The sequence below is a fragment of the Alligator mississippiensis genome, chromosome 1 (genome assembly GCF_030867095.1).
Source record: "Alligator mississippiensis isolate rAllMis1 chromosome 1, rAllMis1, whole genome shotgun sequence".
NCBI lineage: Eukaryota > Metazoa > Chordata > Crocodylia > Alligatoridae > Alligator > Alligator mississippiensis.
Window position 1 is genome coordinate 470735576 of NC_081824.1, and position 24089 is coordinate 470759664.

The window sequence follows — 24089 nt, forward strand, 5'->3', positions numbered from 1 at the left end:
CTCTGGTTTCTGATGGTGTAAATCAGAGGTCAGTGGAGATGCACCAGTGTCAATGAGAGGAGAATCCGACCAGGCAGGCACAATTTGGACCTCATGGCAAATTCTTAGTGTAACACCTTCTTAGTGTCACTCCAGTGGTACTTAGTTAAAAAAACATTCTGCATTGAGAAAATGTCCTGTGGTGGGGAAAACAGGGGTCTAAATTGCAATTTGCTCTCCAAGTGACGTTATGGTGGACTAGACTCATCCAGCAGAGCTGATTAGCTGAGGGACAGGGCTATGCTGAGGGATATGTAATGTTTCTGGTTTTGGAGCTTACAGTATCTCTGCACAGAGCTTCTTAAGACATGGACTTTAGGGGCCTATCCTACATATCTCACTTAATCTTGCTAGGCGCCTACTTCCAGTTCTTCTTATTGACCTTGGTACATCTGGCCTTTAATTACAACACACAAGCCATTCTTTCTCCTTCATCTCTGTGGAAACCTCCTATTGATATCTGTGAACATCCACTGAGGGTGGTGGGGACTATATAAGCCTGAGTTAGTAGTCCAGCCTTAAAAATTAAAAACAGAATGCAGCCCACTTCCTCCAGATGAACTTAATATCCTCTTAAACACCAGAGACATTTGCCCACTTGTCTGGAACATGCCTGTGTAGTCATAATGTAGTGATGGACTGGATGTGTAACTGCCTTGGACATGCTTCACCCCTTGGGCAGACACAGACAAGCCCCAAGAAACAGGTGAACTGCCTTGGTTCCTTTGCAGGAGTGAAGGGCAGCAGTATAGAATATATGCAGGGAGGGGTCTCGTGTCTCCAGTACGGTTGTCAGTGCTGGAGTGTGGAGATAAAGTTGAAGGGGCAAGCTGGGAGGAAGCATATAGGAAGTTGGTTGGTGAGCTACTGGGCAAAAACTCTGTACAGGTGCTGTGGTCACTGCTACAGAGAATGCTCCATGCTTGGCTTTGGGTAGGGGAGGACAGTTCCAGGCACAAAGCATGTCTGTTTGGGCTTTCTGCAAAAGCAGTGGCCTTCCCATCCATCAAACAGAGGCCTAAAAGCTCTACAAGGGGTGCGCCTACAGGAGGCACTTTACTCGAGATTAAAGCAAATTACTGCATAGTAAGGGTCACCATCTACATGTACAGGCACTTACTGTGCAGTAATTTGTTATGATGGCAAGTAAATTTGCTACCTGTAAATACAAGTAGCAAATTTACTTGTGATTACTTACTGCACCATACAGCACGTGTAGACAGCTGACCAAGAGCAAATTTGCTCCTAGTCAGCTGGGCAGTGGGGGGTGGGAGATTGCTCCCTGTCCATGGGATCTGCCTGCTGCTGGGGCAATAGAGCCTGGCAGGGACAATGTCCCCAGGCCCCGGCAGCAGAGAGCATTCAGCCCCCATTCTCCGATCACAAAGTGAGGACTGCGGAGGTTGCTCCCAGCCACAGGTCTGTGCTTGCCAGGGCAGAGGGACATCATCCCTGCTTGGGCTCTTGTGGTGGATTCTGCCTCAGCAGCGGGCAGCCCTGTGGTGGCAGGGAGCAATCTCCCAGCCCCCACAAGGAGACAGCTGTCTTCTGGCCCTGTGCTCCCTGCCAGCGCCTGGCCTAGCACCCAGGGGGATCCTAGAGCTCTCCCTGGCTGCTGCAGGGGCCAGTGCAGGGCTGGAGGGGGTGGGAGCAGATTGCTGCCAATCCCTGCATGTGTAGATGCCTGCCCAGGTTGGGTTTACTCTGGAGTAATTTACTCTAAAGTAAACCCACTCCACAGCATTTGTAAACATGTCCAAGGAATACCAAATGCAGTGGGAACTTGCCCTGAAGAAAAGTGCAACATGACCAAGTGCAAGTTTCCCTGTGAGCTGAGAAGACAGAAAGGACAGTCTTGTGCTGAAGGCACTGGCTTGCCACTCACAGGAGTGAGGACCAGTGGCCAGCTCTGCCATAGATACCCTGTGTGATCTCTGATAAGAAGAGCAAGTGCCAGGGAGTGTGATTCTGTGTCTCAGTGAGGTCAGTGCTCCTCAGGGGGGGAGGCAGGGTGCCCTGTCTTCTGCTTCCTTCTCTTGAGACTGCCTATAGCTATTTTCTTGCATACAACACAGGCTTTTCCCCCAAGAATCAACTGCTGGAAGTTGCAGTGTGCATTATATGTAAGAAATATGGTAAGAGCAGGTTCTGCCAATTAAAAGCTAAAATAAAATCTGTACACGACTCACAGGGAATACGTGCGTTGAGCAGGCTTAGCTCCCGCACTGCTGCTACTCAGTTGCTCACTAGAAGGAGGGTGCATGTACAGGTGCAATTAATGCACCTGAATTTTCTGCACAGAAAATTCAGGTGCATTAAACTGTGCCTCCAGCACACAGTAGCATGCACACCCATCAAGAGCAAATTTACTCCCAATGGGAGCAGTTCAGTTTAGGGCTGCTCCTGCCCTGCTCTGCCCCCTGCAGCAGCCAAGGGGAGCACTAGGCTTCCACAGGTGCCAGCCCCAGGCTGGCAGGGGACCCAGGGGCTGGTCCCGATCTCCATGGGGTGGGGGAGAGCTGTCCTAGCTGCCAGGCAGCTGCCTCCCTGCCCTGTGGAGATCAGGACCTCATCTCCACAGGGCAGGGAAACAGCTGCCCAGCAGCCGGGACAGCTCTGCCAGCCAAGTGGAGATCGGGACAGGTCCCCATCTACACAGGGCTTGTAGGCAGCGTCTCTGTCCCCTGCGGCTCCCTGCTGCCTAGGCTGCTCCCGGTCAGCATTTACATGCATGCTTCAGTTCATTAGTTTAATTTGCTTATTTCTAGCACCTGCATTTACAGGTACTAGAAAATGGTGCACTAGACTAATATACTGCACAGTAATTGCCGTGCACGTGTAGACAATGATGCTTTATTGTGCATTAGACTAATCTAATGCACAGTAAAGTGTCTCATGTAAACACACACGGGAAGATCCTTTTTTCTTCTTTCTGCCTTTCAGAAACCAGGGTGTGTATTATATTCTGGAGCATGTTGTAAGCAAGAAAATGGGGTAGAATTCACAAACAGCATGGGGGACAGAGCAAAATCCAGGGGGTCCTTCCCTCCAGGGTAGCAAGCTTCTTGCTTATTCTCCTTCTGGGACCCTGAAGCTTTTCCTTGTGGCTCTTCAATGGGCCAAGACGTCTATAGCCCATACCCTGGAGGGTGGGGCAGTTCCCTGGGAAGTCAGAGATGAGAAGTCAAATGCCCTGAGGCTGACCAGGTCTCCCATTTCCTAGGCAGGTGCCCTACGCACTAAGTTACTAAGCCAAAGGTGGGCAGGTGGGCTGCCTCTTCCTGCATAGAGCTGCTGCCTGGCCTCAGCTCCAAGCCATCACTCGGCCTAGGTTTGATCTGTCTTTGGAATCAGGAACTCCAGCAGTGTTTACCCTTCCCAGGCAAAACTAGATCACACCAGACCTTAGGTATGAGTTGCATGTTTAGATGGCCATTTTGGGTTGCTACTGAGCATGTCGAGTAGGCCAAGTCTAGTCACCTAGGGATCTTGTCAGGCCGTAATGAGTGTAAGTCTAGAATAAGATTGTGCTTGACGACCTTAGATGACTAAGAGCTGTCACTGTGTAAGTGTGACTTAGGCATCTTAGAGGTGGAATAGGATCTGGGCCAATTTAAACTAGTGAGCTCAGGCACCAGTAACAGTCTTAACAGCAGTAGCACAGAGCTCAGCATGAGCTAATTGCCTGAGGATTTATCCAGCTTCTCAGAAGGGTTTGCAGCTCGTGCTGAGCATAGGTACTGAAGCTCTACTGCTACCAGGGTAAGGGCCAGCTCATTTAAAGCTGGCTTGGGACTGTCCATGAGACACTGCAGTCACAAGGACAGTGGTCCTCCCCGAGGTCAATTCTCCATGCAGCCAGTGGGCCTCTGTAGGTGCTGTTGTAATAGAGATAACACATAATCAGATCCTCAGTGTCCAGTGGCCTGGGCGCTCACACATCGATCTTTGTGTAGGAGAGTCTAGTGTTACTACAGTGAGCCGTAATATAAAACGGGCGGCCATGCTGACTGGCTGACAGCCAGCTGCAGGCTTGTTTTCCTCCATTGTCCATGTTCCCTTAGTCCCCTTGGCCTATGTCCTTATTCCCCCACTCTACACACAGCACTTTTTTTTTTTAAAGAACAACGTAGATCTGCAAGGTGGTTTAGCAGTATGGCTCTCCACCTCCGTGCAGGAGACTGGAGGGGCCAGATTGCAGAATGGACAGGAAGGGACGGGGACTGGGTGTGCTACAGAAGCAATGTGCTAAGGTCTGTGTTGGGAAAAGAGAGGGTCATATCTCTTAGATTCAGGTGCCTCTGGTTGATTGAGACCTGTGCCCTAATATCCAAGGAGTCTCTACCCACTCAAAGTTCAGAGAACACTAAGGCAATGGCATTGAAAGGAAAATAAGTGATGCAGAGGTGCCTCTTCTTCACTGGCATTATATGTTCAAATAGGGGTAGGCAACCTTTTCCAGCTGGGGGCCTAGGTCATAGGGTGGTGGATGGGTAAGCTGGATGGCTAAGGTCCAGCCACCACTGCTGCTTCTCCCAGTGACAACAAGGGGAAAGCAACTGAAGTCAAAAGTACCCGCGCCCCTCCACTGAATGCCACCAAAACCCCGTGTCCACAAGCCAGATCCAGTGGTTCCACAGGGCAGATGTGGCTCGTGGGCCATAGGTTGCTGTCTCCTGCGTTAGAAGGATTGTGCTGTTACCAAAAGAAATTGCATTTAGGTGAGATGCTCCAAGAGAAGAAAGGCCCCCATACTTATCCTCAGCTAAAAGCTAAGTGCGTTATTATACACAGGAAAGGAGGTGGTAGAGAAAGATGTACAAGAGGTAATGTGCTTATTACTCATTCATCCCACAGGAGGGACAGAGCACCCTAGCAATTAGACCAAAGGAGCTGGGTTCAAGACTTAGATTTTATTTCAGGCTACCTCTGGCTTAGCACATGAGGATGGCTGCAATGTATAATCTCCCTGTGCCCGTGCACTGCTCTCCGGCAGCACCAGTATGCAGGACTTTGCACAAAGGTTAATTTAGGAGTGAACCTAACCTGTGCTGATACATCTCATCACACGTGTTCTCTGACATCAGGGTAAAGTCTTATTTGGTCAGATGCCTGTACCCAGGGATTTTATTGCAGATGTTATTGCTAGTAACCTACAGGCAGAAGAACCCAAACCTGGGTTAGACACCAGTGGATGTTGGTTGCCTCTGGTCACTGAAAGCCCTCAGGGAGACATGTGAAGTCCTCTTCAAATCATAGACCTTCTGTAAGGGTTCCCACCAAAGCGATTTCCGCTGTCCCACAAGTTGAATATGAAGCCTGGGGAATCTTGAAGTGTTGACTAATAAATGAGTAAGGGCTTAGGTTTGGGGCTCCTGGGCTTGACTGCTTGTTGATTGCTTGATGGATGTTCGCTGTGTACCGCAGGTCTGGTCTGTAGGGGATGAGCGGCCAAAATTTATGCCCCGCTGAAGACCTTCAGAGGTGCAAAGTGTTTAGAAATACCCTGTATAGGCAACCAAGACTTTCCCAAATGTGGGGAATCCTAGTGAACATCTGGACCCTCTTGGCAGCCAGCCAGGACAGGCCGTCTGAGGAGGGGTGTGCTAGCACAGTTCTCTTCTACCTTGAAGGACACATAACGCTGGCAGAGTCTCCCAATGCCTGAAGAAGTACATTTGTGCCTGAAAGCTTGCAAAGAACAACTTTTCCAACTATTTAGTTGGTCTAATAAAAGATAACACATCTACCCAAACAACCTTGCCTGCTTATGTCCTTAGCTCAACACGGCTACAGCCAATATCTCTAGCGGGGTGTGATCTGCAGGGACTGTAGGATTTCCCTGTCATAATTTGCATCTATGAAATACTTTGGGGCCTCAGAGGAAAGATGTTATCAGGTCCCAACCTTCAACATCTACTCATGTGAGAAGTCCTTATGAGAACTCTCCTCCTGGACAACAAACTGCAAGGGATTGACTGCTACAATTTGCACTTTCAGGTGATTTCAGCCGGTGGCCTAGCCTCACTTACACCATACAGCTGCACAAGAAATGCTGCTCCGAACACCTTCCACTCAATTATTTAAAATTCGGTTGCTATGGAAGTGCGGGAGGTGATCAGTTAGAAAGAAATGCAGATGGCCTCTGGTTTTGAGTTCCCCCTGTGCTTTGGTTAATTTGGCTTGTGAAGGTATTAGGTTAATTAAATGCCATGTGTTATATGGGGACTGACTGACTGCATTTGTGGATTAATAAGTACCCAAGCGTATTCTGCACCTGAAGCCTGGAAGCCCGCAAGCTGCCAACACATTAGTGGACTGAGAAAGGAAGGAAAAGGAAAGAAGTCTTGGTGAAATGAAGAGACTTGCCTTTCTTTTTACACTTGCTTTTCCAGATGGCCTAAAGGCAGAATTGTTGATTGCAGCTACTTCTGTTTCTCCTACTAAGGATCACCCGTGGCTGGAAAGGCCAGGAGCGCATTAAGTGAAGAAGGGGACTGTTCTCCATTTGGGGTACAGGATCCTCCAAGGCAAAGTAATATAGAAGAGACCACTCGCAAGCACCTGGTGAGCCAGGGGTAAAGCTTTACTTAAACTGATATCCGGCAACTCTTCTCTTAAGAGAGGATCTTTGTTGACCACCTTATTGTGAACCGGGAAAGAGAGTGTCCTGCAGCAGGAGGGGATGGTTACAATCGCTGTCCTGTAACAGGAGGGAGAAAGCCAGACAGCTGACACCCCTCAAGATCCTGGGTTCCCTTCCCAGCGCGTGGACTATATAGGTAGGAGCCGGGGGAAAGGACCACATTTTGCAGCAGCCTTTTGGGAATGCTAAAGAGACCGAAGCCACCAGCATCATGCAGCCCTGCCCCGAGGAGATGGACAGCCCAGAGAAAGACCAGGGCAAGTGGACTCTGCTCCGGAATGTGAACCAAGCACTGAAACCCTCGACTCTCCTATCGGTAAGAAAGGGCTCACCGGCTCTAAGCACTGCTGGTGACTTGCAAACTCCTTGGACTCTAGATCATGTTGTGGCTTAGTCCTTATAGTATTTGTGAAGCTTTCTCACACGCTCACATCATTGCTTCATTCGTCATGGCCCCCTCTGCATCATACAGCCTCCCTGAGCATTTTTGCAGAGTCCCTTGTCTGTCCACATTTAAGTTCCTCTTACAGATCCACTTCTTTACTGAGTGCAGTGAATTGAGTTGACCTGTATATAAATTACCTATTGTTCCCCCTTCCTATATCTCTGTCTGTCTGTCCTTAGATTGTGAACTCCTCGGGGCAGGAAGAGCCCATGAGTTTTTAGAAAGTGCCTAGTGATTAAAAGATTTCTTGGGCTTTTGGGTGCAATGCTGTCTATCCTAAAATGTCATCAGTATGAGCCACATTATACGAAGATTACTGACCAGTCGAATGGAACTGATTAATGGGCAAACTAGAAATCACTATGAAATACCCTTTGCTTTGTTCATTCCTGTGGGACCTGAGACAAAACCTATTGAAGCTGATGGAAAGACTACCATTGACTTCAGTGGGCCCAGTAAAAGGAAGAGGAAAGAGGTCAATGCATATTTGTAGTGATTGATGCAATTGAGCCGTGCAGTTCTTTTTGGTCCCGCTGGGTTAGTCGGGACTGCCATTTTGGTGGGTATAGATAAATCTAGATCAAATTGATATGTAGAGGGTGCTTCTAGGAAATGAATGTCCTGTCTGCTAGCTAGTCCAACCACTTATTTTATTTTTGATGTCGTAATACATGACCTCTAGACTACAGTAGGTAGTCTTAATAGCAATATGGTATAGTTTTTGCTTGCATTTGCTTGACCAAAGTTTGGGTAAGAGAAGGAGAGGCAGAGGAAATGGGAAAGCAGGAATGTCAGAGGTGAGACTAGTTTTAGAAGTGTGAGCAAGACAGGTTAAAAGAAGTAAGCTAAAGGTTGCTCAATGTACTTTTAGTGGTTTTTTATGCCAATTAGATCTGGTTTAAGACAAGATGTAGCTTCAACAGGGGATAAAAATAGTCATATGAATATTGGTTAGAGTAGAATCTGTTGGGAATATTTAAAAAAATGCTGGCCTTATTTAACAAGCTGTTTGATACTGAGCTGGGCAATAGCATATAAAAATCTGGGTTCCCCCTTACGAATCTTTGCTCTTCAGCCTTGAACTGCAGGTCTTGCCGAATAGCCCGTCTGCAGATGAGCTGAGATAAGGGCTCTGTTAAAACTTAATTTGAAACCTAGGTGAGAAGTCTGTTTCCCTAACCAGCTGGCCACCCTCAGAGAGGTTTTATAAGACTTTAGGACTTCAAGACATTAATTTTGAATGCTCTCAAATGTTAACACAATTATTATTTCTTGAGAGGAGTGCACATTTTACAAATTTTAATCATTTGCTTGAGAAGCCTTACCTGTGCTGCTTGGTCATTTATATCTTATTGGTATTTTTAATTAGTTAGTAACATTTATTGACATCTATGCTTGTGAGTATTTAATTTTGGTGTCACTGGCTCTTCAAATCTTTCTTGGCTCCCAGAATGACTCTGGGGATTGACATATCACATCATATAATACAGAGCATATAAACTGCATTTGACTTTGTGATATTTGGCTATGTTTTTCTCTCAAGGGCCTGGTGATATAGGGGGTGCATAAAGCTAGGCCACATCAGTACTTATGTGAACATGGCTCTAACAGGGTAGCCTAAAGAAACTTTCTGGTTTTGATAAAATGCATTTTTTCTTCTACTTCTGAACTGTCAAGAGCGTTCTCCAGTGACTAAGGACAGAGGATATAAGATCTGGGTCCTACACTTGGCTATTCCCTTGACCTACTGGGTGACCACGATCAAGTTACTTAACCTCTCCGGGCATTGCTTTGCCCAGCAATACAGTGGGGATTGCACTGTCCACCGCTCACTGTAAATGCTTTCAGGTCCTCCGAACAAAGTAGATATCTGAAGTATTAATATAAGTGAATGGAAAATGGAAAATGAAGCCATACATCACCAATAATACATACTTTTCTGTTCCTGTTCTACCAGGTTCTCAAGCGTAAGAATAAAGTAGCTAATATGGTAGCATTGGAGTGACGTTGTGGCCATGATGATCCCAGAAATAGGTGGGAGGGAGGGACTTTTCTGGAAGATACCTTTTCATTGGACCAATTGCATGGTTGAGATAGACAAGCTTTTGAATGTGATGCATGCTTTTTGATTCTTTTGCTTTTAAGAACACTTTTTCCCCTGTCACTTCTGAAGAGATTTTGATTATATTATAACTGAGATTCGAAGGGGCAGATCTTGAGTTGATGGAAACTAGCATAGTTTTGTCAATCCCACTTGACTTCTGTGGTCTCCTTCACCCGAGGAATTTAATGGATTTTACAATGGTGAACAAGTATTATGATGAAGATCGTGCATTCATGTTGATTGATGCCAACTGAGAATCGGGTCTTAACATTTCAGAGCGTTGTAGGGAACTGTGGTCGTGCAACTTTCACTGACGCCAACTGGAGTCGCATTACTTCATCTTTGGGTGCTATATAGTGGGTGCCATTGTAATGTGATCTGAAAGGCTGAAAAGAGTTCATAGATTCATAGATGTTTGGGGCTAGAAGGGACCTCACAAGATCATCAGGTCCAGCCCCCCTATGCTTGGGCAGGAAAGACTGCTCAGGTCAGATAACCCCAGCTATTCACATATAAAGGATTCAGGAGGTTGTCAGATAGCCAACGCTGTATTTTGTCACATTAATGACTTTTGCAGCCACTCTCACAGTCCAGCTAGCACCTCACACACCACCTCACACACCTAGTTGGGCAGCAAGGAGTTGTAGAGGCAGTATGAGGCCTTCCAACCTCTCCTTGTGCTATTCCCCTCCCTAGCAGCAGAGTATCACAGGAGGAACAGATAACGAGCTGGAAAAAGGCAGAATAGGGAAGACTGGTGGGAGAATACAAGGCCAAGGGAGGCTGCCTCACTGACCGTGCTCTCAACGACTTGCTTTCCAGAGAAGTCTCCATCCCAGATTGTGATAAAGCCTACTAGCACAGCAGTGCGTATGGTGAAATTCTCCCCGCTGCTGCCGTTGCTGCCCTTTGTACGCCCAAGAGGTTATTCACTAGGGCCGTCAGCCTTAGATGAAGCCTTTAAGCCAACATACGCATGCAGGATAGATGCAAATATGCCCACCAGCTAATTTGCATAGATGGCATCTGTGGAGCAACACAAAACTCAGTGGTGACGAGTAGCATAGATTAAATCAGCATGCGGTTTAACTGTCAAAGCAGTATAACTGGATGACTTGCCATTACGCTGTATGAGGTGTGTGCATAGGGGTATATAAACCAGTGATGCTCTAAGGCAGTGGTGTCAAACTCATTTGCCCTACCCCAAGTTGGGCTGGGACCTTCAGTCCAGATCTGGACCCACCTGTAACAGCAACTTGAACTCCTGCGGGTGCTTGATCGGCCATGTGAGCTGAGGCTACCATGAGGATGAACAATGCAATCGCTCACCCCACCACCGCTGAAACAAATCCCCAATGGGGCTCCACTGTGTCAGCTCAGGGAGCCTCAGGTTTTAATGCTGCCCTTGTTCATCCTGCTGCCAAATTCTTGGCCATGGGAAGGGATGACATGGCTCCATGAGCAAGACTCATCCCGCGGCCTGGATGTTTGACACCTCTCCTCTCAAGTGCTGTATACTCAACAAGGGAGCCGCCTGTGTTGGGGCTGAATTTGGCTTGGTTTGTTGCCGTCGGGCCAGATTTCCCAATCCTTGCTCAACAAAGCTGGTGCTGAAAACAATGTGAGTTTGCCTGAGTGGGCAGCAGAATGATGACTTCAGCAATCAGTAGTTCAGCAAAAAGTCTGTCTGTGATCATGCTTGGCTTTGCATGATCGATCAGGAAGCTGGAGTTGGAGGGATGTCTGCCTGGAACAACTCCCCTGATTCCACCATGAGTCTTGCAGTCTGGCACGGAGAGGATCAATCGAAAAAACCTTGGTCGTAACCTGTTCAGAAAAAATTGAAAATGAGAACTGAAAGGGTCGGACCGCAGCAGGCAAAGCAGCTCCTCATGATTTCAGATTGGAGGTGGTGACTTTGGAGGCCTGACTCCCCCTGTCTGAATGCTCAGTGGGGGCAGTGATCTCACGTGATGTATAGTCGTGTAGATCTCTGTCTATATTGGGTATATTGGGTGGCATGTTTGAAGATGTTACCTTCCCTCCCTAAAGCTTCAGTGACTCCCCAGGCAGGTAGCCACAGAAGACATTTGTGTGCAGAGACTTCTGGTTCAGACAACAGGTTGGTAGCTCCAGCTTCTCTGACCTAGCTCTGCTTGGTAGCAAACGCATATGCACCCAGGCTCCTGAGAGCCACCGGTGGACAATCCCCCAGCCTCAATAGCTTACAGGCTTTTGGTGTGTTGAGGGGGTTGGTCTTCAAGTGATCACCTATGTCATCTGCCTGCTCTGAACGATACTTTGATCAATCTGGATAGACATTTATAAAATAACATTCAAATACAAAGGATAAAATACACCAAAGAGGAAAACCAAGACCTCAGGGAGGAAACAGAAGAGACGCCCATGTTGCTGGTACTTGCCAGGGATGGAAGATCCATCACAACATGTTTGGGAGCCCTCTGAAGTACAGTGCCTCTCTTACTCAATTCCAGAGGATAAATGTAGGTCCATATGGCGCTCAAGAGATTACCCATTATCTCCAGCCCTGTAAAGACATGAGGCATCTGTGCTTGATGGTGTTTTACTGCTTTTTTGTTTGAAGACTAGAGACGTAGCTGCGGAAAGCTCAACCCTGCAAGGTATTGAACCAGTTTCCAGGGCTGGCAGAGGATCTGGAGCAAGCTCAGCACCTCCCTAGAACAGGGTCAGAGCAGGGAGAGAATCAGATGTTGTCCCACAAGAGCTACATGGGATCATAGGACAGTCATTAGGGCTGGAAGGGACCTCAGGAGGTCAACTGGCCCAACCTCCTGCTCAAGGCAGGATCAGCCCTATGTAAACCATCTTATCCAAGTGCGCAACTAACTTGCTTTTAAAAGCTTCCCAGGATGGATACTCCAGAACTTCTCCGGGTAGCCTGTTCCAATGCTTAACTACTGTCATAGTGAGAAAGTTCCTTCTAATTTCTAGTCTAAATGCGGTTGGTTGTACCTTGCATATGATTAATTTAAAACCTATGTACATGATCTACACATGTATCCTGCAGCCCATATTCCAGGGAGTGGGCAAAATGCGGCCTGCAAGCCGATGCAGCCCACCAGGCCATCCTAACCGGCCCGCGGGGCCCCTAAAAAATGTAGAAAATTAATATTTATCTGCCCCTGGCTGCCTGTCATACAGTCCTCGATGGCTTGCCAAAACTCAGTAAGCGGCCCTCCACCTGAAATAATTGCCCGCCCCTACCATATTCAGACAAATCTCCCGTCAGAGTTTTTTCCCGGCATGAAATTCAGGGTTATATACTTGAACACCGTCGTGCTTTCTAGCCACGCCGTCCCTCTCTGCAGTCAGTTATTTTTATATTGCTTCCACTCTGAATAAGCTGTTCCACTGAAGAGGACGAGCTGACTTCAGATCAAAGGTCTGACTGGTGAAACACCAAATTAATATCCTCTCTTTGCATCTGTGGGAGGGTGAGTACAACCATAGGCAGTGGAAGGCTAGGGCTGACAGGGCTTAGCCCCCTCAAACGCGGCTCCAGTTGTGCCACCTCCGTGCCCTGCCGCTGTAGTGCAGTGCCCGGTGTTCCCGCCACGCGCTTCTCGGCTGTGTACAGCAGCAGCAACGTGCACTGGCCCCATTACGGCCATGCAGCATGGAGGGGAGAGGGTCAGGCAGTACGGTCCACGCTGCACCCTGCACCAGCCCCACCAAGTAATATTTTCTCCCCATGCATATGAGCACAACGCAACAGTAAATTTGTCAGCATGCTGTTTCATGTGCAGATCTTCACGCTGAACAATATCGTTCAGGAATAGCCCTGGTTGGTTATAAATCTAATTTGTATAACACATTCCCTCAAGAAAATACTGGAGAGTGGTAAGCAATTTGAAATACCTGATTGACTTGCAATGGAGATTGTTACGGATATGTGTACCTAGCTTGCTTATGTGATTCCTCCGGTGAATGTGCTCCGATTCTGCTCAATGCCTTCTCTTGTCCCCAGTGCACAAAACTTTGTTGAGATAACTTTGGTTCTTGCTCCAACGGTCTTACCATCGTCATACCACTAACTTGTGCACCAGTTTGGATGGTCCTGATGACTTAATGACCTGCAGAGGTGACCATTTGACCATGCCTTTGATCCTTGGAAGCTTGGGGTTCAAATCAAACTGAATTTATGACCCCTCTTGGTTTTCTTTCAACCTCACTCCCACCCTTTGTGTATTATGTATTTTGAAACTGCACCTATTTATAAAGGAGCAAACTAGATGTCATGTGTGTATAAGTGTGAAATGGGTTCTCATTTTGGTTAGCAGTGGTCAGGGTGCCCATTGTGGAGGAGGGTGGGAGCATGCATTTGAGTGCTGTTGTTTGATTTGGGCTACAGAGTTTGTGATTGTCCCTCCATAATGCTTTTCATGGGGGGACAAAACACAAGTGTCCAGATGTCCTTGCTTCTTGTTGCACCACAAATGACTACAAAGGGCCGCACAACAACTCCTAGTAACAGGTTTTGCTGCTTTATCACAGGGGAGGTCTGTACACTTTTGATGCACTAGGTGTGCCCTGGCAATTCCCCTGCAGGGGATTCTTGAGTCATGTGTCTGCAGGCTTGGGGATGGGGTCCCTGCTCCATGCTTATAGATGTGTGGCCCAGGAATTCCTCTGCAGGGGATTCCTGGGACACATTTCATGCTGCCCGGCCCTGATCCCAGGTGCCCGTCTGCAAATGTGGAGCAGGGACCCCACAAATGGTTCCCCAAACATTTAGATGCACACCCCAGGTTGTAGCCAAGCATCCAGGGCTCTTGTCCCGCAGAAGTGTGCCCCCGAAGCTCCAGGAGTGGCCAGGCCCAACCCAATGGGACAGTGGCCCCAGCTGATGTCTGAACCAGCTAGTTGAGCAGACCAGGACATCCCAGCACAGCTGATCCCACCACAGTAAATGTTCATAGCCTCTCTTTTAGTATCTTTGTTACCAACCTAGGAGGAGAAAGATAATGCCTGGAAGGTCGTGGAGGGCATTCATACTCACCCTGTTTTGGAGCTAAACTTCCAGAAATGAACCTAACTGCAGAGGTTTAGTCTTCCTATGTGAACCTGTGGTGCTGAGTTCTTCTGCTTACCCTCACCCTCCCTTTCCTTTGGTTTGTTTTAGGGGGACTATGTCTGGATGGACCTCAAAACTGGCCGGGAATTCGATGTTCCCATTGGCGCGGTGGTCAAACTTTGTGACTCCGGACAGATCCAGGTGGTGGATGATGAAGACAATGTACGTATGAAGGCACAGAGGACTGTGTTAATTGCTTCTGTTACTGTTGCATGTTCGGCCCCTAATTACCATGAATGATTGGGAGTTGGAGTAGAAGTTGGACAGGTGCTCAGCTTGATCCTAAGCCTATTACAGTGAATAGGATTATTTCCATTTTCTCCGGTGGACCGGGACCACGTAATAGGACATCATCCCTGCCCCAAAGCTCATACATGGAAGAAAAGAAAGTGCAGTAAGTTATAACAAACAAAAGGGCAAGGAGGAAGGGGCAAGGAGGGCTGTGGCCAGATCATGCAGCCACACCACGTTGTTAATGGATGCCACTTCTATTTCACACCCAGTTAAAAAGTTTTGTTTAAGCTTTTGCCTGTTTCTAGTTGTATTACTGCTAGTGTTCACTATTATGGCCCTGCCACATATTTAAACTAAAGCTGGATAAAAACCAGTTTACTCTTTTGGACACTATTATGGTGCAAGAATTACTTTGCATGTGTGGCTGGTCTAAATTTATTGTGCGATTAACCAGTTAATGTGTGGCAGAGGCTTAAAGAAGAAGGGTGATTCAAGTGTTAGGGCCTAGGATGGGACTTAGGAGACCCAGGTCAGTCCCCTGCTCCATCACATATTTTAGTGGCCTGGGGCAAGATCCAGAAGAGGCCTTAGGTACCTAAGTTGGGTACTTAGTAGGAATGTAGGGTTCCCTATACACGTGCTCCGGTGGGGAAGGGGACATTTTAATTAAAGCGGCTTTCGGGAGCTGCTCTAATTAAAATGCCACAACATGTCACATGAATGACGCAGGCCTCCGGAGGCTGGCGGGGCACAGTGGCAAGAGCACCATGGCGGTAAGCTGGGGAGCTCCCGTAGATGCTGCCAGTGGTGTCGGTGGCATGGATAGCAAGCCGCAACCACCCACAGGTGGTCTTTTCAACGGCGCCTTTTCATAGGGGTGCACGTGCACCTGCTTGCACCCCCTGTGCATCGCCACTGGCATGTCATGTATGCAGCGCCCCACATTTCAAAACTGTCAGGCACATAACAAAAATTAGACACTATGCTTTAGCTGCCCAAGGGGCCCAGGAGGCCTGCTCTGAGCACACCCAGTACACCCTCACAGTATTAAGTGTAGCACCCATGGTCACTGCTACACAACCACAGCCTTGTCACAACTGTGACACTGCCAGAATCAGGGCCCAGCACCCAGGAGAGTGCCCCTGTCTCTGGGATACAGCATCAGGCCCCCTCTGGGGGCTTTGTTTCCAGATCCAGGACTCTTATTCCTCTCTACACAGTTTATGGCAATGGTAGTGCCTTCAGCCCAGCCTAACCTGGTGGTTAGGGTACTCTTTTGGGGAGTGAAAGACATAGGCCTGAAAACCTGGGAGAGCAATGGAAGTTCAGACACCCCTCCCTTTTTTAACATTTCGTAGTATCTAGCCTAGGTCTGGGAATATTCAACGTCGCTGTGCCCAGGCCCATTTATTCTTCCTTAGCCCATCTGTAAAATGGGTATACTAGTACTGCCCTTTATCATGAGGGTATTTTAAGGAAAAACATGTTGCAGAGTGAGAGCTTACTAACCTATTCTGGTGCTAGAAGCCACAAAAGTATCTTGGGGTGGGGGGGGGGGGTGTTTTTAGCGAACTCTGTTCCTGCTACTTGTTCCTCTCTTCTAATATCAATCCTGTGTATCAATCCTGTTCTCAAATTCCCACAGATCTCTTCATGAGCAGCGATCTGCAACATTTTCTTGTTCCCTTTCAAAATAGCTTAGACGGCCACATGATGCAGTACAGCAGCAAAACATGAGCTCCCGGTTGAACTGTTTTAAAATCCACCTTATTTTTCTCTCTGCAGCCAAGAAGGAGTTTCTGAACCTCCTTTTCTGGTCACCCAGGGATGATAAAGTTGCTTAATTTGATATCAGTCTGCAGATGGGTGGGGGGAGGGAACCAAGGCAGGGTTGAATGGAGTGGTCTGCAAAACCCAGCAGAACTGGCCCCCGAGATCATAAAAGTAAACGAGTCCCGAGATTTCTTTGATATAGCAGTATTGATTTATTTGCTTATTTATTCGATGTATATGCCATCTTTACCAACAAAGGCTCGGGAACAGAACAGAGCTTACAATAAGAGAACAGAGTCCCTTGTAAAACAGGAGAGCAACAAGAGAACAAAACACCTTAACTGTGTACTACACTATCCAGATAAGACACAGACCCTCCCCCAAACCATATCTCAGCCAGGCTTTGTTTGCTCAATGCTGGCCCAAATAGGAAGGTCTTTGAGTGCTACTGAAAGATATCCAGATTTGGGCTATGATGTATTACAACAGCTCTTACAGGTCCCAAGTAAGATAAGTCTTTGTTGTTCCAGCAGCTGAACATGCACAGATCAAGAGATGGGTCTCCACTGTAAAGATAAAGAACGGGATTTTTTCAGAAATGCAGCTCCAGGAGAGGACAGATGATTTTTAACACACTCATCTAGCTCGGCTTTACCTGTGATAGGAATGGCATTCAGAATAGTGATCCTTCTAGCATAATATCCTGTCTCTTCAAGTGTTTCAGAGAATCTGCCAAATCCCTCCAGTCTCAATCCCTCCATTCATACCCTGACACCTGAAACTCTAGTCTTCCTCAATATCTCACTTTAATCCTATTCAATATAACCGTGCACGTTCTTATTGGCATGAGGCCTGACTCTTTTGCTGATGCTGCCAGAATGGTGTAACAAGGCTGGAGAATAACTGCGTAACTTTGTAAAGAGGCCGTAAAGAGCCTTAAAGTAGGCTTGCATGCCACGCACTCAGCCTTTCAAAGCCCCTTTATGCTACCAGAGCTGAGTGAAGCAGCCTAAACGTCAAGGAGAATCAAGGCCATAAATACCACATTCTCTGTTTTTGGATCCTGCTAAGCTACGTGACTTCAGCAATACCTTGTTGCAGTGAGTCCTATGAGATCGTCAGTGATGTCAAAATGCAGGCGTCTGTAAGGAACGTACATCCAGCCACGTATGATGTCAAAATGATGTCAAAATGCAGGCATCTGTAAGGAACCAAAGTGGCCGTAAACCAAGTGCCCGTATTTCTAAATGCTTTCAATACATGCATCCATCTGAGTAGGGGTCTGCATTCTCCTTGATACACTCAGGCTGTCCTAGATGTTTTCTGTCCAGAGGGCCACACTCTGGCTTAGCAGGATGGCTGTGTCCTGGTCTTGCAGACAGCTAAGACAGCTCCCTTGACTGCTACTGTAAACCGTAACGGCTGCCAAGCATTGAGAAACAATGCTTTACCGCACGTATCCTGTCGGTTCCCCATCTATGGAGGTGCTTTTGTCTCTTGTCACCGTGCTACCCCCAGAATGTCACCTTGGACCCGTTTCCCCTTTCTCCTTGCAGGAGCACTGGATTTCCCCTCAAAATGCCAGCCACATCAAGCCCATGCACCCAACCTCGATCCATGGGGTGGAGGACATGATCCGTCTGGGCGACCTGAACGAGGCCGGGATCCTGCGGAATCTGCTCATCCGCTACCGGGAGCACCTCATCTATGTGAGTGTCGATCCCAAGACAGCTACCTTGCCCCAGCTAAGCAGTGCTTATTTCTGTTCTCGCCTGACCCAATCCAAGCCAGAAGCCCCTAACTGGGCACAGCTACACATGCATTAATGTGCCGTAATTACGGCACATTAACTTTTAGTACCTGTAAATCACAGGTACTAACTTAGTGCACTGTAATCAGCGCTACTGTGCATTAGGCGCATGCTTTTTAAGTGACGCTAATGCGCAGTAGACTAATTCTGCTGCACGTTAGCATGGTTTTTTCATGCTGTGCTAATGTGAAGTAGAATTAGTCTACTGCGCCATCAGCATCTCATGTAGACACTCACTGAGTATGCTTGTGCGTGGCAAGACTTTACATGCTATTCAAACAGGGCATGAGATGTCATTGTAGGGGGGATACATGAGTTAAAGGAGGAGTTTATTTGCTGCATGGTAATTAAATTGGAGTCCTTTAGCGAGGCTAAATGGGGAGCACTCTTACCTCTCTCTTTGAGCCGTACGAGGATTAACACCTAAAGCTGGCACCACTAAGTAGGGGACACCTGCATCGCAATGAGTACTAGTGTTTGGGTGAGAGGATGCCTGAGGTTCTGGCTGTCCACGTGGAAGTTAAAGGTGCCGTGGCTGAGGGGATGAGGAATGAACTCCCTGCACTTGCCTCTGCTCCCTTGTTTTGCCAGCCTTGCTGTAGGTTTTATGCACGGGGGAAATAGCCAAAGACTCAAAACCACATCAGACTGTGGTATCACTGAGGTGACAACAGTGAGAGACCAAAAGCTGAATGAGGTCTTGCAACTTGATAAGAAGGCAGCGATCTCTGGAAGTGGGGAGCCATTAAAGGAGATAACCCTGGGTTGTGGGGCAGGGATGAAGCAATGATCCTGAATTTCTGTGTATTTGGGGTTTTGTCAGTTCTTTCGGGGGGTTGGGGAAGGGATGGTCATTGCTGTGGTATTTTTCTTAATGTCTGGAGTTTGTTTTTTTTATTGCTGTAAAGTTTTCTTAGTGTGCTGATGCTACTGACAGGCAGTGTCTGCCTTAATACCATTTGAAACGCAGCTGGATTCTGCAGAACCATTGTAAAATCAACAGGCATGACTCTTGGGGGATGCCCTACCCAACAGGGCCACTAAACCAGCCTTGCAAACAGCACCATGCCTAGACTCCTGGCAGCCCCAGGTGAACTTTTAGTAGTGTGGCCCCCCTTTGCCAGAGATAACGATAATAATAATGATAATAAAAGTTACCATTTTGGGGCCCCCTTTCTGCCTGGGCCCTGGGTGGCCACCTGGTTCACACATGCCTGTGTCCGGCCCTGCTTGCAAACCTCACCCGAAGTCAAGCTGGCTTCTTGCCGCCTTATGGTGGGCTGCTGGTTCTAGCAATTCCACACCGCTGCAGCCCTTCCTTAAGTGACACCTGTTCATCTTCCCTGATGTTAATTGGAGCTGCATGTGTTTACTGGAGAGTATAATTGGGAATCAAATGCAGTGCATGGGCATTCAGATAGGCATGAGCTTTGACAGGTGGCAGCCTACTTCATCAGGTCCTATGACTTCGTTGTGAAGATGAATCCATTTCAAATGACAAAGGAGGTTGTTGTCTACAAAAACTCGTGCCTGTCTGGACTATTTATTCTCTAAGGCTAGGGACGTACATTCAAAAAGCCTGAGCCTGAATGGATGCAATCTTTGCAGGTTAGTCTAATCTGGCTAGTCTAAACCAGTTTGTGACTGAAAAGACATCCCCTCTGGTCTGAAAAAAATGCAGGCACATGCCTGCAGTGGCTCAGGCTAGAAGCTGGGGGACACTAGAGCAGCCCTCCCTTCCCTTGTGCATTGCTGAGCTGAGGGCAGTTTGGCCAGCAGGATGCTCTGATTAGGGAGGGGTTCCCCCCTCTCCTGACCAGCCCAGCAGGAAATTGATAACACAGTGTTTATCACCCCATTAAGAAAACAACAGAGGGAGACTACCAGCTACCTGTTGATTCGGCCTTTGTCCCGTCTGCCACAGCTTGGACTGTAGCCAGCATGTGGTCTGCTAGCTAATGGTGAGAGGTGTCTGTGTAAGGCAGCGGGGATGGGGGAACCTCTGCTTAGCAGGGCGTGGCGGGGTGAGGAGGGAGCAGGGGGAAATGAGGCAGACACCTGCAGTCTCAGCCGGAGCTCCAGCCAGGGAGCACAGGGGAGGGGACAGCCCTGCTGTGGAGCAGAGAGCCCTGCCCAGCCCAAAGAGCATGCCGGGGGCATCTGGTTTAACTTAAAAAGGCAAGGGGTCTGGGACAGACGATGTATAAACTGTTTTCATAGTTTCATAGTTGGTTGGGTCAGAAGGGACCTGAGCAGATCATCTAGTCCGACCCCCTGCCATGGGCAGGAAAGGATGCTGGGGTCAAATGACCCCGGCAAGGTGTCTATCTAGCCTCCTTTTGAAGACCCCCAGTAGGAGTGAGCACCACTTCCCTTGGAAGTTGGTTCCAGATCCTAGCCGCCCTGACAGTGAAGTAGTGCCTCCTGATATCTAGCTTAAATCTACTCTCCGTCAACTTATGGCCGTTATTCCTTGTTACTCCCAGTAGGGCTCAGGGGAACAGGGACTCTCTCATTGCCTGCTGGTCTCCTTTGGCCAGTTTATAGATGGGCACCAGATCCCCTCTCAGCCTTCTCTTGTGGAGGCTGAACAGGTTCAGGTCCCTTAGCCTCTCCTCATAGGGCCTGCCCTGCTGCCCCCTGATCATGTGAGTGGCCCTCCTCTGGACCCTCTCCATGCTGTCCACATCCCTCCTGAAGTGCAGTGCCCAGACCTGGATGCAGTACTCCAACTGTGGCCTGACCAGTGTCGCATAGAGGGGGAGGATCACCTCCTTGGACCTGCTTGTGATGTATCTGTGGATGCATGACAAGGTGCGGTTGGCCTTCCTGACCGCGTCCCCACATTGGCGGCCCATGTTCATCTTGGAGTCTATAATGACTCCAAGATCTTTTTCTACCTCTGTGCTGATGAGAAGGGAGTTCCCCAGCCTGTAAGTCTGCTGCTGGTCCTTCCTCCCCAGGTGCAGCACCTTGTACTTGTCAGTATTGAATACCATCCTGTTCTCATCCTCCCACCCCTGTAACCTGTCCAGATCTAGTTATAGCCTGTCCCTTCCTTCAAGCATGCCCACTTCTCCCCACATCTTAGTGTCATCAGCAAATTTGAACAGGGTGCTTTGCACCCCCTCGTCCAAGTTGCTGATGAAGATGTTGAACAGTGCGGGTCCGAGGACCAAGCCCTGGGGGACCACACTGCCCACATCCCTCCAAGTCAAAAATGACCTGTCCACCACCACTCTTTGGGTACAGCCCTCCAGCCAATTGGTGACCCATCTGACTGTGTAGGCATCAACACCACAATCTCCTAATTTTTTAATGACAATGGGGTAAGAGACAGTGCCCAAGGCTTCCTAAAGTCCAGAAAGACTACATCCACCTCAACACCTGCATCCAAGGATTTTGTGACCTGGTCATAGAAGGCCACCAGGTTGGTCTGACAGGACCTGCCTCTAATGAACCCATGTTGATTGTCCCTAAGCATATACTCCCCTGCTTGCCCCTCGCAGATGTGCACCTGGATAATTTTCTCAAATAGCTTCCCCAGGATTGAGTAAGACTAACAGGCCTATAATTTCCTGGGTTGTCCTTCCTCCCTTTTTTGAAAATGGGAACCACATTGGCCCTTGTCCAGTCCTCTGGCACCACACCAGAGCACCACAAGTGCTCATAAATCTGTGTCACGGGTCCTGCAATGACCTCTGCTAATTCCTTCAGTACTCTGGGGTGGAGATCAACAGGACCTGTTGATTTCAACACATCCAGTCCCACCAGAAGTTCCCTGACTAGGTCCTCTCTGACCCTGGGCCTGGCTGCGCCTCCCCTGGGACCATCGGGGATCCCGGTGTGGAGAATGACCTGGTCCCTGCTCAGAAAAATGGAGGCAAAGAAATAATTAAATAGGTTAGCTTTGTCGTCTGGTGAGACCACCAGATTTCCTAGTGTGTCCTGCAGAGGCCCTACGTTACCCGGTACCTTCTTTTTACCCACTATGTATTTAAAAAAGGATTTCTTGTTATCCTTGATCTGGGTCGCTAGTCCCAGTTCCATCTCCACCTTGGCCTTCCTAACAGTCCCTCTACAATCCCGAGCAACAGAGGTATAGTCCTCCCTGGTGATGGCCCCTCCCTTCCATTGGGTGTATGCCTCCTTTTTGGCTTTGAGACGTTCCTGGATGCTTTTGGTGAGTTATGGGGGATTTTGAGCACTCTTACCCCCTTTAATCCATAATAGGTTGCCACCCTTTGAGCTTGGAGGATCGTCTCCTTCAGGAACGGCCACTCTTCTTGGACTCCCAACTCCTCATCCCTCCAGGACCTCAGTGCCTCCCCGACTAGTCTCCTTAGCTCAATTAAATCCTCCCTCCTGAAGTCCAGGGCTGCTATCTTGCTGCAGGCCTTTGCCACCCTGTGCCGGATGCTGAAAGACCCAAATCAGTCTTTGGTTTGACCCAAATCAGTTAAGTCTGACACTACCAGGTTTATCTCAAACCGGTTCCAGCTATTTTCAAACTGGTGTATTTGCACGGAACATCTGTTCTGTTACAAGTTTAAGCCAGTTTCTCATCACTTAAACCGGTTTATATGTAATGTCTGTTCCTGCCTTCTGTTTTAACAGACTGTGGACTGTCAGGATCCTTGTGGGGGCATGGGATGTCCATTTTTATTCGTGAAATGAAATCTACCCACAGCGTGTGCCTGGGTGCTGCTAGCTGATGGGGCCAGACAGTCAGTCCATGCAAAGAGGTTTGAACTGGGCAATACAGGAGAACTTGTAAATCATATTTAAGCATTCAGCAGTCCATGTTCCTTGCTTTGTGCACCTGCAGACTTTTTTTTTACAAGCTATTGGAAGGTTTCATTGAGAGAGGAGAGATTCATGGACTGATGGATTTTTAAAACCATAGGGACCCTGAAAATAAATGACTTTGATCTCTTATCTTATATAACACAGGCCAGAGTTCCTCAGCCAGGAATTTTTCCAGCAAGCTTATAATTTCTGTTTGAACTGTAGCATCCTTTAAAAAAGGTCCCCACAGTCTTGAGTTACAGACGGCAAATGATGGAGAAGTCACCATATCCCGAGGTAAATTGTTCCAATGCTTAATTACTCTCACTGAAAAACGTGTTCCTCGCTTCTAGCAGAAGTGTGTCTAGTTTCAGCTTCCTACTTTTGGATCCCATTGTTACGTCTGTCTGCTAAATAAAAGAGTTGCCTTTATCCTGAAGGGTTCCCGAGATTTCATTCAGAGGAGCACCCAAACGTTTGGATGCTTAGTTTTGCAAGGTTCCCAATATCTAAAACCCTTAGGTCAGCAAAGCCAACTGGAGATCTCACAAGACTAGCTTTCCTCACATCTAGAACCACATCTCTTTGTACAGCTAAATCTGAATGGCACGCACTAGAACTATTTGGGAAACTTTTTCTGAAATTATTTTTAGTGGGGTCAGGTAATGCTGACTCACCGACAACTTTGCCCTGGACTGTAACCGTTTTGATAAAAACCACTGGGAAAGTTTTCTTGGGTCCAGGGTGGAAGGGAGGCACAAAAGAATGGCTATCAGGTAGGGAGGTTTACCTGGGTTTGGAGTGCCTGTCTTGAATCAGGCCAAGGAGAGACTTGAGCCTAAATCTCACACAGCCTAGGTGAGTATCTTGACCATTTGATGAAGTAGGCTGTATGTAGCCTATGAAAGCTCAACCTCTCTGCATGATTTAGTCTCTGCCAATCTACCCTGTCTTTTCCTGTATCTCTTTCTCAAGTTAGAGGGCATTCCAGTGCCTGGTTTTGGTTCGGTCCTTCCAGGTAGACTGGAATAATAACCAGATAAACCTTTTCTTTTGGTATTTTGGCACATCCACTCCTTGCCTGTGATGGAGTCAGAGGCACACAAGAAAAATGTTATTTGAACTTTTTCCAGT

General features: G+C 47.9%; 1 protein-coding gene across 3 annotated transcripts in view; it reads left to right on the forward strand.

Moving 5' to 3' along the window:
• The window catches only part of MYO7A (myosin VIIA), a 165030-nt gene that overhangs the window by 53488 nt on the left and 87453 nt on the right, over positions 1-24089 (forward strand). For 2 of the 3 annotated variants that reach the window (XM_019479395.2, XM_019479396.2), the window contains exons 1-3: positions 6413-7001; positions 14399-14512; positions 17914-18066. In XM_019479395.2, coding sequence (XP_019334940.2) covers positions 6897-7001; positions 14399-14512; positions 17914-18066 — 372 coding nt within the window. In that variant the 5' untranslated portion in view covers positions 6413-6896. Of the gene's footprint in view, positions 1-6412; positions 7002-14398; positions 14513-17913; positions 18067-24089 lie in introns of those variants that run through there. The other variant, XM_059722674.1, reaches the window with a different exon arrangement.